The sequence below is a fragment of the Phyllostomus discolor genome, chromosome 6, assembly GCF_004126475.2.
Source record: "Phyllostomus discolor isolate MPI-MPIP mPhyDis1 chromosome 6, mPhyDis1.pri.v3, whole genome shotgun sequence".
Taxonomy (NCBI): Eukaryota; Metazoa; Chordata; class Mammalia; order Chiroptera; family Phyllostomidae; genus Phyllostomus; species Phyllostomus discolor.
Window position 1 is genome coordinate 109366159 of NC_040908.2, and position 20203 is coordinate 109386361.

The following is a 20203-nucleotide window of genomic DNA, read 5'->3' on the forward strand; positions in this document are numbered from 1 at the left end:
CAAAATTCCAAATAAAGTCAATGGGAAAAGTGTGTCCCACATTCTGCCACAACCTCCTGGTGTGACCCAGCAACCAACGATTTTCAAGTTTCTTCTCTGCCGTTTTGTCTGAGCATTTCCACCTCTGGACCAGGGTTCCGGTTAAACCCCAAGGGCACCGACACCTCACAGTACTTGGGGTTCATCAGACACTGTGCATCATCGCCTGGACCCAAAGGCTGCTACAGCGATCCCCAAAATGTATTTCTTAGAACACTAAATTGCTCGTAAGTACTGTTGGAGAAAACAAGGGTTCAGTGATCAAAAGTGTTTATTAAAATGCAGATTTTAAAATAGTAACATGTCTCTTAGTACATGACTTCTTGGAGCATTTAATGTGCAAACAAGCATGTGAATCCCTGACAAAGAGGGAACAGCGAAGGGCATCTCCTTCCTCCTTGGTGATGGTGCCCTTTTTATTTTTGGTAGAAAATCTGGAGGGATGAGTGTTTAAGGCATGTACTTTGGGAAACGTTCTGCTCATCTTACTGGGAATATATCCTTACAATGCAGAACCAATACATGTAAGGCACTAATTATATTAATAATATCATGAGCCCTTCCTCCTTTTTATTCCAAATTCCACAATAGTTTAATACCACACTTCCTCTTACTCCCGCTGAAAAGACGGACCTGTCGAATGACTTTATAGTCCTGAGTCATGTTACATAGAGTGTGTGGTTACAATTCTTTGGTAAAGTACATCTAAACATGGACATTATTTTGACTTTGTGTCATTACCTACTCATGGTGAGGGAAGTTTAAACTTTGCAAAACTGAAAATGAAGATATCGAGGTGTATTTACTTTAAAAAAATCAGTTCTATTCCAGGTGTTCAGTGGACATCTTTTTGCAGCAAGCAAAAGCAAAATCAAACAGAACCCTCACATACCAGACAGAGAGATGGAGACCGCTCTTCTTCCTCAGGCTGGATTCTTGCTAGATTCCAAAGCAACTGCACTGGAACTTAGGAGATTCCTGGCGGCCCTGAGTCTCGTTGCTATGCCACAGTATTTCTTATGAGACTTGAAGAAAGCACTGCGGGTTGTACTCTTGAGCACCTTATCAGGATTACCCGTCTAGAAAGCTCAAGAGACACCCAAGCCAAAGCCCCCTGGAGGAGGGGTGGGCGTCAGTGCTGCTCGTAAATGTCCTCTCAGATAGTCACAAGGCCGGCCGAAATTCCCCGGGGTGCGGGGACAGCAAACCCCTGCCTAGTAACCCGTTTGTAATACAGTTAAAAAGAAGTGTTCAGGCTGAGAGGCAAAAAGTGAAAACATAAGTCAGACTCTTTCCTTCACGTACAGTGATTGCCACGTTGATGAACGTTCATAAAGGCACTTATTGGAGTGGTGATTCTGATCCCTTCGCATTCTCCCGCTTGTCCCTGTTGCCACCATACTTCATTACATGTGCCTGTAGCTTAGCATATTCCTGTAAAACAGGCCCCTTTGTAGCTAGTAAAAAAAAGCCGTGTTTTTTTTTCTTAAAGCACCTTCCAAACATTTTTATTCTAAAGTAAGTAAAGCACGAGAGAAAAGTCTCCCAACTGCACCAGCGCGCAGCTCCCAAAGCGCACCAAAAGCCGTGCAGAACGACTTTGATTAGACTGTGTGACTGTGCCAGGCTCCGAACAAGCGGTTCTTCTGTCGTGACATCTGCCAAGCAATGCATCCATTGTTCTCTGGAATTCAATTCATTTTCAATTACTCCGTCCAAATGATAAAACACGAGATGTGCTACCCTCCGGGGGTAAAATGCAATGATTGTTTTTAGTGTGACCGCACTGTTAGCTGGGAAGCACCACAGCCTGTTCTAATTAGGCCCTGATTACTGTCTCCTGGAAAACAGCTAGTTCAAGAAATGTGAGTGAAATCCCATGAAATGGAAGGGCTGGCATAAACAATCTTGCCGACACTGGTGTGACTGCAAAGCTGGCAGAACCATATGCAAAGTCTTCCCCAGAAGGAGAGCAACCGTCTTTGGAAGGGAAACTGTTTCAAAACTAAAAACAGCTTTGGGACCAACTGACTGACTGTAAAATATAGTTTAATATGTGTACCAGAATAGTCAACAAATTATTTTGCTGATCAAGGACTACTGTGTAAATGCCTCAAATTTGAAACACTGTAACTGCCTGTCTCTGAAGTATTGTGGAAGTCCCGAACAGTTCTTTGTGCTTGGGAACACTGCAACCTGAAAACATTAGTGATTAGGCCTTTAAAAAAAATAAGAGGGCTCTCAGGGGAAAATACACACATATACACACAGGAGAATTTATCTCTCCTATATGCCGCATATTTAATATAAACCTTTGAAACAACTTCAGATGAAATAAAAATCAAAGTTCTCAAAAAGTAAAAGGTTAACTTAATGGCTACTGAGTCCCTATTGCCCCAAACATTGGTATGCTTTTTTTTTCTATGCAAAAGGATGTCTTCAGACTGCTTAAATGATATGATACACAAACCCATTTTCAAATAATAAAGCCAGTCATCTTGCAATTTAAAAAATTAGGTAAAAGACATTATGACACATCACACACACACACACACACACACCCCAATGACACAATTTGGCCTCTGCTAAAATAAGGCCATGAAGACCTTTAAGTGCAGCAGGAAGGGCTCCTGTGTCACCCCTCCCTACAATCCATGTAGTTTCCTTTAATCCAATAGCAAATCTGGGCATATTTGAGAGGAGTGATTCTAACAGCGACATTGAAATCCTGTGGAGAACCATTCATGTCCACCCACTGGTGCCCTGAAAAGATGCCTATAATTTTTCGCTCCCACTTCTGCTGTTGTCTCTTCCACATCCTCACGTAGACCCCTGACCCGCTGGCCCCGGGCTGAGCATCACACTGCTGGTACAGCAGGTCATAGGTCTCATCTTTGACATCACAGAAACGGTACACCAAATTGCCGGGTCGATCATTGTCATAACCAGAGAAGTGGATTCTGCCCCCTGGCAGCTGCTTGGCGGGAGGGCTCACCCCAATCTTCATGAACTTCCTCTTGTGAAGTTTTTTGAGTTCCAGGAGGGCATAGTCATAATCCATGCCAATGTCGTTGGCATTGCCCTTGATCCAACCTTTGGGCACATGGGTGCGTTTCACTCGGATCCACTGAAATTTCATCTTCTCAGGCACCGCGGAGCTGGAGCTGTTGGCCCCTCGACTGCCATCTTTATGCTTGGGCTTCAGGAAGCCCACTCGAAGTTTCTGGGTTCCTTTCACGTAGGTTTTCCCGTCGTGTATGCAGTGGGCAGCCGTGAGGACGTGCTTCTCGGACACCAGGGTGCCTGTGCAGCCTGTCGATAACTTCACCGACGTTGAGAAGGGGTAGTTGAGCAGGAAGTCCTTCCCAAAAATGCTGAACCTGCTGTCGTAGCCATAAATCTGCCGCTTCCTCCGAGACTTTCCCGAAGACTCGGCCCCACCGCCGCTGACGACATAAATGCCCACCTGCGTCTCTGTGCGGCTGCCGTTGGCATAGAGCGTTTCATAAGACAGGTACTGCTTGACCTCTTCGTAAGTGGGCAGTGGAGTTCCCTTATGACACTGGGGTCCACATGAGGAAGACACTTCCAATTTGGCTTTGGCCCCGAAGTCTGGCTTAGGTAAGTGGAGGGTGGACTGGGGCAAGATAACAGGGAGGCGGTAAGCAGGCCACGTGGGTTTCCAGTGGGCACCGGAGGGGCTTGCCTGCCCAACAACACCAAGGAGGAGAAGGAGGAGGAGGAGGAGGAGGAAGAGGAGCCCTGGGATCCCCGCCATGCTGAGCACCACTCTGTGGGAACAAAGACAAGAAGGTCAGAGGGAGCAAGGGGCTGGCCGCTGGCCTCAGCACTCTTTTTACCGCAGAAGCAGTCAGCGGCATGCCTGTCATTGTTTCTAAGTCTGTGAACCCTCCTCAGGAATCAGGGTGTGGAGAGGAATCCCCAGATAATGGTCTCACTTACAATGCAAGGGCTTGACCTTGGAACATTCCGGTGGCTAGGTGCCCAAAATGAAATCAGGTGTTCATTCCTTTCTATGTTTAAGGTGCCCCAAATGACAGCCCACTGCAGGGCAGCATGCATGGGGCACTAATCCCCAGGTGAACTGTTGGATCATCCCCAATTTCCCTGTAATTTTGAGCCTTTTTTGTGCTTCGTACTAAACCTTCATCTTTTCCTACCTCTCTCATGCCCCTGCCTTCCTCTCTTTCTTTCCTCTCATTCTCATCATAGCATGAACTTGGAGCATCTACAGAGCAACCTGCCCATGTAGAGGACAAATTTAAATTCCTTAGCTTACTGAGTGACAAGGCATCATGGAGGGATAGCTCCACAGTGTCACACGTGCTGGGACTCCATTGTCTGTAAATAGTGGGTGCATTTAGAAGGGTCTAAGACTTTTTATTTTGCTTTCAATTTAGAATACCCTTAACTGTTATAAATTTAGTGTCAGAGTAGTCAGGCCTCTAACAAAACATTTCTTCCTCCTTTGGGTTTTGTCTTACACTACCAGGACCTTTGTCAAGGGTGAGTCCCATTATGACTGTTACTGTTGGTGACCTTTTCAGGTCTTTGCATCTGTTGTCCCAGCTAATCTAAATGCCTTGAATTTGGAACTAGGCTAGCACTCGACACAGATTTGTTGAATGAATGACTGTATTAGTGGAAGAATGAGTGAGGGATTGCGGCGGCTCAGAAAGTACTTTTGTTCAGTGATGCACGCAGAGATGAATGAGGATGACATGGTAGCCACAGAAAGGGCATGAAGTCAGCTGTAAGGATAAGAAGAGGAGGCATTGCAGGGGAGATGTTGCTTGAAGTGGGTGTTGAAGCTGAACAGAAGTTAGATAACATAAGACAGAGTGAGCTCAGGGAGACCTGCAACAGTGCGAGTCATTTCAGGAATCATGCTTAGCTTAGCCAGGGTGGAACGGAGGAAGGCAAGGGCTGGGTTATGAAGCGCTACATGAATGAAATGAAGGAGTTTGGATTTTATCCTGAAAGGTATGTTTACAGAGAGATCCATCACCCCAGAAGAAAAACAACAAAAAAGAAGTAGCAGAAGTAGAAAGTAGAAGTAGTAGTAGAAGTAGAAAAAGAAATGGGAAGTAGCACTTTCACGAATGTTCAAGCATCAGTCAGCTCTGACCAGCTCTGAACCTTCTGCTCAAGAGAAATTGTCCTAGCAGTGTAATTCATTCATAATCAAACATCCCAAAACCAGGGCAAGGAGGGGTTAGGTCTCAGGAGGCTAGTGGAATGTAGCAGGAGTCAGGAAAAACAGTTTCATTATTCTGACCCTCTCCCTCTTCGCCAGTACAGACCCATTGGCAACTCTGGGTGCCTTTTGCTTTCTTTTACAGAAGACTGGAAACTCCCATTGAGCTGATCTAGTCCAGCTGAGTATGCCAATCTAGATCCCCAATATCCACCCACTGTATTTCTCAAATATGTGGGTGCCCCACCCACCTCTTGGATCCTTCTGCTCGTCTCTTTCTCTTTGATTCTACTTCCATCAGGGAGAATAGGGATGGGAAAGCAGAGGAATGAGGTCCTGGAAAAGCCTATTCCTCGGGACTTCCTGATTCTTTGAAATTGCTTCTCCACATTTTCCCCAACAGGAAGGATCCCTGGGCCCTTTTGGAGGGAGGAAATACATCTAGTTATTTCTCTAAAGCCTTGAAATCATGGGGTGCATGTGCATACACCTCGAGGGTACTACCAAGACTGAAGTTCTAAGTAAATGTGGGAGGGGTCGCTAAGGCTAACAGAGGCCTCCCCCCCACTATGGGAACTTTATGGGTGGGGTGGGTGCGGTGAGGACGACCCTTTAGGGAATTATGAGGGATGGCTCTGTATCTGATTACTCCCACGTCCTGGGTGCGGACCCAGCTCCTGGACACATCTAGAGCTTGGACAGCTTTTCTGCTATGTAAGTTGCTGTCCAGGTGACTCAATGACCCCGCACCAGAATCCCTGCCAAACCTGATATGCACTAGGAAGAATCACCCTTCGGGAAGTCTCCCACAGGGCTGTACCTTGGAGCCCTGGACACTCCCCCTTCTTCCTGTGACTGACATGGACGATGTTAATGCCTGCTCTTAGGGAACGGCAGATGTTGTAGGCCAAGTTTTACTTCAGCTTATCTTAAGACAGAAAACACAGAATCCAGACAGAGGTGCAAGCTGCCAAGTATTCCTGTTTTCAAAATATGACTCTTAAGAGAAAGAGAGGAGGAGATGAAACAATACTATACTATGTATTATCATAAGTTGTAGATAGCATTTTTGATGTGCATGACGGACATGACAGTTAAAATATGCCCAAATTTATTATCCAGATCATGCATCTTTAAATCCCAAACCTGAAAGTTGTATGTTAACTGGATTCTGGGAATATAGAGCGTGGATTATCTACTGTGGCAGAATCGCTTCAGTGGCATCTGTCTTTAGCTTCATCCATTTGTCCAAACACTAAAATAGTCCACTGGCAAGAGTGTCACAGAAGAGAATGGCAGGAAAGAGTCTGAGACTAGGATCCACCTGGGAATATTGTATTAATGGATTAACCCCCTCTCAGGCAAAATTAACTCTAATTTCATTTTTCCAAGTGCTTTTGCCTGTAGTAAATCCCTGTTTAAAAAACACTTCCCAAGGCCTTGAAGCATGCCTCATTTCACAAGTGTGACCACACCACACACCTCTTTCAGTTGTTTGTTTTTCAATGTCTGTCTCTCAAAAAGAAACAATGTTCCTAGAAACCAGTCCATGAGAGTCCGTGGGTATGGAGAAGTGAGAACAAGTCTGTTCCTGGGTGTGAGCGCTGGGCAGCCATCGAGGCTCACTACTAGGCACAGCTTCACTCCAGCTCCCAACACAGAGGCTCAAATTTGTTCTTCAGCAGAACAAGGGACGCCTAAGTCAGGCACCTCTGGGACCCTTACACACCACACAATCTACTAGAGCTGCTGCAGAGTCCACCACAGAACATTACTGTTCTAGACAGAATATTACCTAATGGGTATCAGATAATGTTACCAACTCAGAGTCTTACAACTTAAATCCTGGTTGTTTAGCCAGTTAAGATGTCAACCATCTATAAAAAAAGAACTGCTAAACCAGAGGGCAAGGTGAAGTTCTAATCCCTTAAAAACAAGCTTTTCAAATACCCCCAAACAGCAATTCTATTCATTTGAGACATTGCTTGCAAGTTCCTTCTATTACTACTTAAGTCTATTCATTAACTTGTGGGGTACAACCTTGTCCTGCCAACATTTTCTATCTTGATTCAAGTTTATCTGTAACTCTAAAAGCTGCAAAAGTGGATTTTAAAACCACTTTAGTTCACATTTAGAAATTAATGATTAATGCACATCAAATTATTCCAAGCTGTTTTGTTTTTTAAAAATACCTCACCAGAAATTGGGAAATAAGGTTGTGTGTTCTCAGGTCCCCAGATGGGTTTCAACTGACATCGTATTAAAGTTACAGCTTCATAAATTGCTCACTCCTTTACCAACTGTGTTTAGGGTGGTTTAAAAATTGCTATGAGTACCAGGTGTTCTCTTTAGTTTTTTCAGTTCTAGTCTTTCCAGGTCCAGGATTCTCTAATTTTACAATTGTCTGGGGTCACAAAAATCCAGGTTAAACACTGTGTTGTTTACTGACAACTGTCCTTTACTGCTAAGGCAGGAGCTTTTACTAGTGAAATTATGGAGGGTGGAAGCATTGGATAAAAGAAAAAGGAAATTTTATCATGTTTATCGCTTTCTTATCTGGGGGACAAGATTTCCGTGATCAGTCATCCAGGGAACACAGGCCTCCAGCAGAGGGCAGCTTTCAGGAGTGGAGTGGAGGATGGCTGGGTGTGAACGCTCTCAGGAAAGCCTGAGAGGGAACTGACCCCAATGCTTGCTCCCCAAGGGCCTTTCCTGAGGCGCTCACACCTCCCCCTGACCCCTTCCCCATCGATAATACACCAAGGGTAACTGAGATGCTTTAAAATTAGGCAGGTGGCTTTGCAATGAATTTCTCGGCTCACCTGATTATAGAAGGAATTCCCCAGAAGATAAATAATTATTGTTTCCATTTTTATGAACTGTAGGTAAGCCTGTGCTATGCCCACTGAGTATTTAAGTATAAATACTCCAGAATGTAATAAAAACATTCATAAGCTCGCAACTGGAAAGGTAACTAAATGGGTTATATAATTTTAAATTCTCGCTCTTTACAAATGAATCACCTTATCCTTAATAGAGCTGTCTGGAAAACTCATACCTTAAGAAAAGGAAAGAAGATTTCCAAGCCTTATTTCGTTATATATAAATCTAGATGAAGAAAATTCAGGTTTACAACATTTAATTTTTAGGAATAAGCCTTTACAGGATATGAATTCCTCATATACATATTTATCTTTTAAAGTTCTCAACTGACAATTTTCATGCATTATTTCACCTAAATGCAAAGCAGAATGGAAAACTAAGGTAGGCAAATATTTTTCCCCATGCTTAGTAATATGGAAACTATATTCCTTTTGCACCTCTGTGTATCTGACTCACAAAAGGATTATACATTCCATGCTCCATCACCCAGTGTGAGCCACTGTCCTGCTGTCCACTGTCTAAAGTTATGTATACCTTATGAGGATGCTGCCACTTCACAAGCCCACTGCTGACCTCACGGTGAGATACGATGCACATTATCCGATGTGCAAACAACACTCAATCTGCTTGGAGACTGGGCACCAAGAACGCTCCCTTCTAGTTCTGCAACATGGTCTTCAAAACTGCAACAACACAGGTTTCCTCAAGAGGGCAAATGTTTGGGAGAATGAAAACCTCCCATAGCAAGTAAGTGCTGGGAGGGAAAATCTAATGCGTAGGACAACGTATAAACTATTGCACAACCTATGAACTTCTGTGACCACTATAAACAGTAATGACAGAAAGAAACAGTGGGAAAGTTTGTGAAGATAAAGTTTTGAACACTAGTTGGAAGAATGACAAAGGGTGTTCCAAGGAATCTGTGGCCAGGGATAGTGAACAGTGAAAGCATACAGTGAATTCCTAAAGCAAATACCTAAAAATGGACAAAGCTCTGTAGACAGGCTTGCTCTCATTTTCTGAAGTTACAGAATCTGTTAAAGGAAAACAGACCTAATCACATAATGGTTTAAGAATTATAGTCTTGTACAGGAAAGAAATGAAGGGCATTTACAAGTCCAGCCACCCTACACATAATCTTGTGGTCAAACGAAGCTTAACTTCTTCTCTATCAGATTTTAGGCAAAATGAACTACTCCAGTGACCTGGAACAAACCTGGCAGGCGAACAAGAACAGAGTGTATAAAACTGTCAATGGTGAATCCATGAGAAACAAATTCCCTGGAGTCAGTAGGAGTTATGCATGAATAATGCCTGATGAATTGAATCCTGGGGGATGTATGAGAGTCAGTGTGCTGGAGAACCTGAGACTCTTAAATGCTGCAGAGCGGGGCCAACAGTGTTCTCAGGTCCACTAATGGGCACTTTGGCATTTATGCTACAGACAGAAAAATGTACCCACCATTCATCATCTACCTGAATGAGCTGTCGGTGTTACAAAATGAGGTCCATATTAGTTACCTTGGAAAAATGCTTCCTTTCCAGTTCAGGCACAAGAAAGCATGACAGATTATCTCTTCACTTTATGTAAGTGGGACAAAAACAAATGAAACCATTTATTCAAATGCAGATAGTGTGCATATGATCACAAACACTTTCACAAGTAAATATAATGGCTTTGTGTGGCATCTCCAAAGTTTCTTCTCCCCAAACTCCACCTCCAACCCACTCCTAAGAGACTTCTTGAGAGACACAGTGATAAGGTCTATTTTAAATGCTCTTATGCACAAATAAGATCCTGAAACAAGTGCACTAAATATCTTGATATTAATTTGCCATTTGCTTTTGGCCACAGCTGACTTCAAACTATAAATTTAACTCTTTCCCACACCATCACGCAAAAAGTGATTGTCACATTGGCCTATCTGATCCTCAAAAGTGCTTGGGACCCCTCAAGTTCAATTTCAGGAGCTGGGAGAAGTCAGTCCCATGCCAACACTAACTGGGAGCTTTCCACCCACTAGGGGCTGTTTTTGCAGTCTCTTGGGTGTCGCCCAAAAGGCAGTAAAACAAACTGGATTTTTATCAGCTGTTTTCTCCTCATGCAAACCAGATTTGCTCCCCGAAGGGCAGTGGCAATTTTCCTTCACCTAAACAATTCTTCTCTTTCCTCTTTTAAACATTTTCAATTTTTTCAAACTTTTATTTGTAAGTTAACCCATGATGAGTGTCCACAGGCTGAAGAAGTATTTGCTTTCAACAACCGTTGTTCACAGACACTAGTTTCTTAGGGAAGCACACGGTCATCAACTTAGGACTCCACAGAACATATCATATTCCCCAAACTGGGTTTCCTGCACTTTTTTGCTTGCTAAGGTGTGCTCACAATCACGTGCCCAGGATTAAAAATTAATGTTCAGGTCTTGTTGTTGGCACACATATACTCAAAACTCAAGGAAAACAAGTGGTGGTGATGGCGGTGGCGTTGTGTGCGCACCCGCAGGAGGTGGGGGTGTTGCCACCGTCTTGCCAGAGAAGAGCTAGCCCAGAGCCAGCTTTCTCCACTCCCACCCGGCATCCAAGATAGCAGGAATCCCCATCCGCTTCACGGGTGACAGTACATGAATCCAAGTGCCCAGCAACGCCTGAGTCTCCGCACCGCTCCTTCAGGCCGCAAGTCCCAGGTCTCGAGCCCTGAGGGAGGCCCGGGCCACGTCTCCCGTGCCCCACGCAGTCACCCCACCCGGTGCGCACCCGCCCTTTGTCCCGCTCCTCCCCTCGCCGCGCTCCCAGAGTCCGGGAGTGCGCTCCGGCCGCACCCGCACTCACCCGCGCCGAGCTGCCCGCCGGGGCAGGGTTTCTTTGCGAGGCTCAGACAGGTGTGGACGCCGGGAGGGCGCGCTGGGCTCCCATGCCTGCCCCGCGGCGCGACCAAGTGCTAGCGGGCAGGCAAGTCCTGCAGACAGCGGGCGGGTCCGCCCCCCCCCCCCCCCCCCAGCGTCGCGAGGCCCGCCCGCCCCGCCTCCGCCCTCGCCCTCGTTGAAGCCGCGCGCTCGCCACCCGCCCCCGCGGCCGCACCCCCGCCCCTAGCAGCCCGCTGCAACCGGGAGCGGGGCAGCGCGGCCCAGCTCAGGTGGGTTCCTGCAGCGCAGCAGCACTCGCCCGTCCCGGCCTCTCGGCGCCAGTCAGCGCCAGTTCTCGCGGAGGGCTCGCTCTGCCCAGGACCCAAGCGCCTCCACCCTTCCAACACCGCGCACACTGGGACTGGAGTCCGCTTTCTGCTCACAAAGACAGATACCCTCCAAATCGCTGCCTGCTCGCAGAGAGAGATACCTCTCCCCCTTCCCCCAATCGACCGAGCTGGAGACGTGGGCCACACTTGGTGCACAGGGAAGCCCCTCTGCCTGGTGAAAATGCTCTGCGCCCCCCACCCCACAAACCCTCGGAGAGACGACCGAGTTCCTTTTCGATTCACCCGGTTTCTCAGGTGCCTCCAAGGAACGGAATCCCGTATTCTGGTGACACGACCACCAAAGCTTTGCCTCTCCTGCATTGCGTGGGGGCCGGAGCAGGACGGGGACAGGCAGTACCGGGTGTTGGCTGGAGAGCCCATGGGCTTCGGCTCTCTGTAGAGACACCAGCTGGTGGAGCCACCTCCTCGTCCAGTGGGCCTGCTTCCCAAAGTCACTCCAAGGGGTCCACAATTCGGGGTCTTCCCTTCGACCAGGAGGGTGACTGTGCCATTCAAGAACGTAGTGGTAGAGCCTTCCTATTCTCTCCTAAATACATCAGTATTTTATTTAAATGACCATTGACTGAACACTTTGAGCACCTCCTGAGAACCAGCTTCACACTTAACGCCCTTGTGGTGAAGGAGGCGCAGGTTACCAGTATTTTACAGATAAGGAACCCAGGGGGTTACAGAGGTTTAACAAATTGCCGCAAAGCACTGAAGTCACAATTTTTCTATCAAGTCTTTTAGCCTTTCTCCCATCAAAGCCTGCTCTCAGAAAGGGAGGGTCTCATATACTATTTCAACCAAAGTGTTAAAGACATCTAATATGTTTGTGTTTGCAATCTGTTTTAAACAGCAAAGCCTCAAATGCATGTTATATAGGGTTTCTCAGATGTGGGGGAAACCGATATTCTGCACTATTTTAAGGGCAAAACTTTTTATGCTGCCTCAGTATTGGCTTAAATTATTTTCTTTTAAAATGTTGCATATATACATATAATAAAGCCAGCCATAACCTTAGGATATTGCTTTTAAACAACTCTGCAATAAAACTAAAGCAAATGTATAAATTAAGTATAAAAATCTCCTCCCAGAACTATAAAATGTAAATTGGTCATGTTTACTCAGCTACCAGCATTGTGCAGTACAGGTTGTGTAGGTCGGGTACATTTGAGTTCTATGCGAGTCTGCCATTGTCATGGTGTGTGAGGTATCCTGAATTGACCCAATTTTTTCACCTCTTTCCTGTTCCAGCTATCACACCTCCTTTCCCCACACCCTGTGCCACTGTAATAACAGCACCAGAGTCTAATACATCATTTTTAGAGATGAACTTTGCGCTGTTCCTTTGCTATTACCGTGAATACTGAAGTGGTAACTGCTGGCGGCTCGGCATAGCACTCACAGGCACTGAAGTCCAAAGCAGCGCTTGGTATCAGACACTTATCCCATTGGTCCAAACTGTGTTCACATTCTTTTTAAAATCATAAATAGGAAAAAAATGACTCCTTAAGGGTCTGTAGTTCCCAACCGGAGACACACCATTGAAAGTCAAATACTTTACTTAATAGGGGAGCTGAGGGTGGAATTGGAAGGAGGAGAAGGGAGAGATTTCCAAAACTATGCTCCAGTTTTATTAGTTTTACTCCAATTCAGCTGATGTTATTTAGCACGTATTACATGTAAAGTATTGTTCCAGGCTCCAAATTAAAGAGACACCCACAGGAAGACAGACCAGTACATGATTAAGAGCGTGCCAGGGCATTCAGCTATGGGAGCACTACTCTGGGCTCTGCCTTTCTGTGCCTCAGTTTCCTCCTGTAAAATGAAGACTACCTCATAGGGTTGTTTTAAAAACTGAGTGAATTATTTCACATAAAATGGTAAACACACTGCCTGGCACACAGAAAGCCCTTAACAAGTGCTGTCATTTTATCTGCTGTGTAATGAAAATGTGCCTTAGCTCTGCTTTGGAGCCCCGTTTCTGAGCACACCTCAACTCACTCTTACAGTCATTGTTTGTTTGTCCTGGCAGTTTTAAAAATAACGTTGTATCCAATTTGGGGAGGTAGAATCACGGAGGACAAGATAGTTGCTGCCATCATTCGGAGTGAGAAACCAAGACACAAAAGGACCCGAGAGCACATCCTTTCCCTGTGGCCGTTCCCACAGCCAGTCTCAAGTCTGGTAGGAGCAGTAGCTCCTACCCAGACAGGAGCCCCCACTACAGGTGATCAAACGAGCTCGGGGCTTGAACAAGCACCGTAGCCTCTATTGTTTGTTTCCTGGAGCTGTGGGTAGTACATGAGAGGATGCCACCTGGCTCTAAGGTTGTCACTGTGATTGCCCCAAGGACAACGTTGAGGGCAGATGTACAGAGTACTTTGACCTCCAACAGAAATGCCTTGTGTGAATGGCAGGTATCCTCAGGCTGAGCCTAGATATTTGCTTTTCTTTTTGTATTTGCCCACTCCCCTCCCTAAGAAACAAACAAATAAAAAAACCCAACATCCTCACTGCTTATTAAGAATTCAGTTCAACTTCATAATCATAATTCTCAAATACTTTTCATGTGTATAGCAGCTGAATTGTTAAAAATGTGTGCAGATCAAGGTCCACACATTCACCAAGTACCGGCTCTGCATAAAGTGACTAACTGTACAGGAGCAAATCTTACCTTTAGGAATTTATGCTATGCATATAAACAAAGCAACACCAAAGATGGGAGAAAATGAGATAAAAGCTAATCAGGCCACAGCTAGAAAGCATGGAAAAGGGAATTAATAATTCTCACTCTGGCAGGAGTTGATGGCTTCCATAAGGTGGTACAATTCAAGCTCAAAGTCAAAGGATGAAGGTCTGAGCAAAGCATTAACAAACATCCTCCTCTGTAGAAATGAGAACATTAGTGAGTGCATGAAAGGGGTAGAACTAGGATTGGACTGTAATATTGTAATTATAGCTATGTTTATTGAATGCATGCTTTGTGCCATGTGGTGTGCAATATACTTTATTACAAGTAATCTTCAAGGCAAAAAGAAAACTAGGGACTATGATTATCCATTTTGCAGAAGAGGAAACTGAGGTTCAAAGTGGTTAATAGGACACTCAGTGCTATACTATTGTGTCTTCTGCTCAATCTCGTCCATTCTGTTACCAGGCTCCATTTTGTGTTATATTGCTTCCCAGACCTGCCCTTTTTTTGGCTTACAGTAAGGAGGTTGAATCAGTAGCTGTTGTCACTGCAGCTCTAAACATTCTTTTGATCCTACCTTGCTTCTATTCCCTTGTACAATCCCTCGGTAATGGCCTGTTAAGTGGCCTCAGAGCCTGAGACAAGATGGGACTGAAAGATAACTGGAAACTTGGGGAGGCAGGGAGGTGAGAGACCCAGTGCCAATTCTGAGCTGTAAACTCAGTTTTAGTGCTTAGTTTTCATGAGGCCAAGATCCCTATGCAGCTTCACAATTTGTCTGTTTGAAAGTTATCAACCAGTGAGGATTATTTCTACGGAGATAAAATTACGTATTTAAAGATCATTTCCATATGGTTTCTTATTTCCACAATAATATAGATCCAGTGGTTTACTTAGTTAGTAAGGGGGTTTTCAGAGTCACGTAGCGAGTGAAAACAGAAATAGACCAAGTGACAACACAGAGGGTTGGGAGGGGACAGTTTATACCTGTCTCTGTGATGCTGGGTAAAACACCTCCCTGGCCTGGCCTTGAGGCCGTGTCTGTAAAAAAAAGAGCCTGGATGACCTATTACGGTCTTTCGGTTTATGACATTGTAATATTTACACAGGATAATCCACATACCTTTGGGCATCCTTACCACGGGAACCCGGGGTAGCAAAGAATGTGAATCCAGTTTAGAATTCATACTGACTTAGATTCAATTTAGAATTCAGGCAGTTGCTGCGTGACCATGGGCAAGTTTTGCAACTTTCTGCACCTTGCTTTTCTCATCTGTGCAGTGGAGCTCACTGAGGGGGGCCATTGTAAGGACTGTGTGAGTGAATCAGTACGAAGCACACAGCACAGGGCTCAGCACAAAGTAAGTTCCAAGTGGGCATCACTGCTTGTTGGTAAGTATCACTACTACTACTACTACTACTACTACTATTGTGAATGCTCAAGAAATGTTTTAAAATTTGCTGAATGAATGAGTAAATGAATGAATCAAATTGTTATAGCATCAATGGCAAAAAGTTTAAGCTAGATTTTCTAAGAAAAATTTATCTCAGGATTCCTGTTCAACCCAGAATCTTCTTGTCATAGGTCTGGTCTGTGGGCAACAAACAGTTTCTTAGTATTAAATTCAGGAAAAATTATGGATCAAATGAGAGCCAGGGTTGTATTTCTGTCTTCTAATCTCCACCTGTGGTGCCATCGGTTGTTTTTTTATTCAATAAACATCTATTGAACCATTTATATTGTCACAACTATATGTTTATCAGTATTTTAAGGGAAAATCATAGTTTTTTCTCATAATTATAGCTTTAAAATATTACATGGTAAAAAAAATAAAATCACAGCAAGCCCCCATAATCTTTTTTAAAAAGTTGATGAAAAGAGCCACGAGAAAAGCCTTTACAGCACTTAATTTTTTAAAAATGTGTTTGTATTACATTTAAGACTTTTTAAAAATTTTGTTTTTGTTAAGTATAGATTACTTATTTTAAATGTTTGGAAATAAAAGTAGTCAGTACACTTCGCATATAAATATGTGAGGGTATAATACATAAAAGCAATCTATAAACTAGTTGTATAGTTAAATTGTCACATATGGTGCCTTAAAAAAACCCGCACAGCCAAGAAAGCTTTACTCCAATCCTACTTAAAACAATATGGCATCTAAAATTATTAGAAAGAAAAACAAGCTTTGGCACCAGAGATTTTCTGTGTACTGTGGGCATCATTTCAAATGGAAAAACTAGAACATTTTGAAATAACTGTGTTCTCGTTTTCTCCGGGCAAAATCAGAAAGTCTCTGAAGGTTGGCACCGGAGCTCTCTGAAGTACTCTAAGTTGTGTACTGTGTCTCGTGATCAAGAGCAAAAGGGAAAATAAAGACGTTTCTTTCTCCCTTTAACTTAGGGAGAAGCAGCAGAGCTGCTGGCCTCAAAACAGACTTTACTAACCTTTGATATGTTCTTTACATTTACATTATAAAATTTTCTACCACATCTTTATAACTTTAAAAGGCATCTTTGGAATATCCTTTTGTTTTTAATTTATGTTTACATTCATTCATAAATATTGGATTCTCTTTTCTGTACTATGGGGAGTAAGCTTTCATGTGGTTAAATGTGGGGTCTGGGTATTCAAATTTAGCGTCTTTCCTGAGGTCTCTCATTTTTTCACTGGCAAACTCCCCTCCCCCCTCACACTTTCTAAAACCCTTCAGTGCGAGAAGTGAAGTCCGGTCCCTGTGTTTTCACAGAGTTGTGTTGAAGTCACACCTTACATTGTAGTTATATATGTAACCATTCAACCTCAAGTTGTCCAGAGTTCCTTACAGTGCTCTCCAACCTTTTTGGCACCAGAACCGGTTTTGTGGACGACAGTTTTTCCACAGACCGGGGTGATGGTTCCAGGGTGATTCAAATGCATCACATCCAAGCTCACCTCCTGCTGTGGCCCAGTGCCTCAGGCCACCACCAGTCTAAGTAGGATCTCTGTCTTGCTCTTCTTTCTAATCTTTGTGGTTTTTTAGTCTTTAGAGGTTTTTAAATATTTATAGTTACTGTCTGATCTTATAATCTAGCAGAGAGCCTGGCTCATTTTAATCAGCTTACACTATCAGATGTGAAATAATTTTCCTTGCCAGCCACTAGGGACAGGGCACATTGTATATGAAATTTCACCACTGAGGCTCCAGTATTTTCTAAGATATAAACCTCAGTTGCTGTTTGATACCCATTCACCACTGTTTCCGTGTGGGTCATGTCAACATGACCAATCTGATTTTCCCTCGGCCTGTTAACTGCACTTCACTGTGCGTGCTGTGGCTGCATGATGGTGTGCTAGGCGTCACTTGCCCACGACTTGTGACATTCCCATGGACTCTCTGCAGAACAACTGGAACGTTCTCTGAATGACAGCTGCCACAGTGTGCTCTGAGTCACATTGCCAAGATTCCCCAAATTGCGGAGGCCTAGTGGACTATACATGTCTCCCAAACTGTTTCCTCTCACACTCTGGAGGAGGCTAACAGACCATGTGTGAAAGAAGGTTAGTCAAGTATGCATGTTAGCCTTTCAGATGCTCTGAGAAGTCCTGAGCAGAGAAACCTGCTGAAGTTCGTTGATCTCAAAGATATCTGATCAATCTTATTTGACTGTGGACTCCTTTTTTTTCCTTCAATGTGGTAGTAACATTTCACAGAACAGCAGAGTTCTTTAGCACGCAGTTTGAGAAACACCATCCGTAAGCATATTCCACATCTGGATCTGAACCACTTCTGTTCCCAAATATGGTTTGTGTTTTTACTGCTTCAGTGCTTTTGCTCATATTTGAAACTCTTTCCTTCATACCCACTTGTCTCAATTCTACTCATTTTTAGAAGGCCCAATGATGTCACATCCTCCACGAAGTATTTTCATTGGCCTTTGATTTCTCACAACGCTTCCTACAACTTTCTCATGGCTCTTACACTTTTACTTACTTTATTATCAGTTTACTTTTCCTCTCTCCTACTGCTGAACATTATGGATTTGAATCTCTGATCTGCATCTGTTTGGTAGATGTATCAATCGGGGTCTTCACAGGAACACAGTTTGCCCTTGATGGGTTCAAATGAAGAGATTTTAATGAAGTGGCTACTTATAGAGGTGAGGACAGACAGTCCTGAGGGCACAAACAAGGACAGAGAGCACCTGCGGTCTGGCAACATGGGGAAGCCATCGCTGCTGTGAGGGCAGGAGGTGGAAGGGAAGAAGGAAAGGGATACAGAAGAGGCCGGTGGCCAAGAGCTGTGCAGTCCAGGCACCAATGCAGCTACTGCTGGAAATCGGTGCCGAGGAGGGAGGGAGGGGGAAAGAAACATCCTGACCCTTTCTTCCACCCTCTGATTCTCTGGAGCCTGCCAAAATCAGTTCAAAGGGAACCAGGATGGCCGTCTGCAAGGCTCAGCCTCTCGTGCGCAGAGCAGGGCAGTGAAGGGTGGGGAACTGCAGATGGAGAACAGCTAGCACACTGGGAAAGCCTGTTTCCTCTTTGCAAAATAAAATAGTGGCAATACCCTCCTTATAGGGTTACAGTGAGGATAAAATTAAGAAGTGCATCAAAATATTAACATGTCCTGTGGTGCCTGATTCTCTAATTGTTAGCCACACAATATAATTGTTATTTTTTATTTTTACTGTAGCCACTTTAGGGATAGCTACCAGTGTAAAAGCTAATTGAGGAGGGTCTCATGTGTTGGCTATTTTGTAACCCTTACACATCCAGCACAAAAACCCATTCATCACGGCAAGGCCCCAGATTTTGTAGGCACACGGGAGCCCTTTTAGACAGAGGTAATAGGGCAGCAGGGTTGGCCGTTTTGACTGACACCTTCAGCCAATCCGACCTTGAAAACAGACAACAATGAGCTAAATTTGAGACCTATTTTTAGTTTTCTGCAGATTGTTTGGGCACTTGTTAGACATAGCTGGAAGCCTCTAGCTCTCCTTCACCTTGAAAGAAGGCACAGTTACTCAAAAACAAGCCAGCTCCCCATGACTAGCACTGCACAACCATCCCTGGAAGGGCATTGATTTCTCAGATTTGAAAACAAAGCAAGGACAGCCAGCCCAAGGGTAAAGCAGGAAGGTTTGTATCTACAGGAGCAATGTACGTCCTGCTCTTTCAGACCAGTCACCTGTTTTATTTCAGACACAGGATCCCCTGGCTCCTGCTGCCCTGGATACACAGATTAGGGGAACCACAGGAATAATCGTCCATGTTCTGTTCACTTCAAACCCGCAGAAGGGCCGGATGAGAGAAAGCCCTTTCACAGGGGCTGTGGGGATGAGGTGGGACTTACCCACATGAAGGCAGGTGGATGTCACTGCTGGTGGCCACACGGGCCCTCCACTGCAGCTTGTGCCCTTAGAGGAAGGCCAGGTTCGGAGGGTGACAGCTCTGGGGAGCCTGTCACCCTGACAGAGCAACGAAGCTCACACTGGGAGGAGATTCCAGTACTGACACCAGCAGCTGCAGGTGGGGACGTCCTTCAAGGAGGAGTGACATTTTATCCGGGTTTGTCAGTGACAAGAACACTAGGTCCTGTGGTATCTGTAAGTAGTTGTTCACATTATTGCCTTGTCCTGGGAAGTCAAGGCATAAGCCAACACTGTAAATAAGTGGCTCTGAAGTCACTGTGTCCATAAGCCTCACACTCTCCATGGGCCCGGCTTTGGTTGGAGCACGCAGAGAGAGCAGAGCTCTCTCTGCCCAAGGCTGGCCGAGGCCCTCCTGGGAGGGCAGGCAGCGTGCAGCCGGAGTGCGGGCATCTTTTCCAAGTACACAGTGGGTCCACCTCCCCAACAGATGGAGAACAGGTAACAAAGCAGTTTGGGAATTACACTGTCAATGAAAATTAACTCCTCCTAGCAATGTGACAGCATTCCGAAAGGACAGGATTTTTTTTCTTTAATGTTGAGATAAAAAAGGCATTTGGCTCTAACCCAGGAAGATCCAGGAAGGCCTCTCCCAGCCCTAAACCACTATGACCTCACCGTTGTATAAATAGCATATTGGTAAAGTGAGATTATCCCAGTTATCTGCTCTTTCAGGACAGGAGATGGCAATCTCTCTCTCTCTCTCTCTTTTTAACAGTGC

The 20203-nt window shown here is 44.7% G+C and overlaps 1 protein-coding gene across 4 annotated transcripts; it reads right to left on the reverse strand.

The window, feature by feature from the left end:
• Positions 1-849: 849 nt before the first annotated feature.
• Positions 850-19480, reverse strand: PRSS23 (serine protease 23). Of its 4 annotated transcripts, XM_036028706.1 has the most exons (3): positions 10970-11115; positions 9662-9721; positions 850-3830 (listed from the first exon to the last, which is right to left on the reverse strand). In XM_036028706.1, the coding sequence occupies exon 3, from the start codon at positions 3815-3817 to the stop codon at positions 2675-2677; it is 1143 nt and encodes a 380-aa protein (XP_035884599.1). In that variant the 5' UTR covers positions 3818-3830; positions 9662-9721; positions 10970-11115; the 3' UTR covers positions 850-2674. The 4 variants fall into 4 exon arrangements, with proteins under 4 accessions (XP_035884599.1, XP_035884600.1, XP_028373325.1 ...); XM_036028707.1 differs by lacking the exons at positions 9662-9721; positions 10970-11115 and adding an exon at positions 19407-19480; XM_028517524.2 differs by lacking the exon at positions 9662-9721 and having other exon boundaries at positions 10970-11114.
• Positions 19481-20203: the final 723 nt, after the last annotated feature.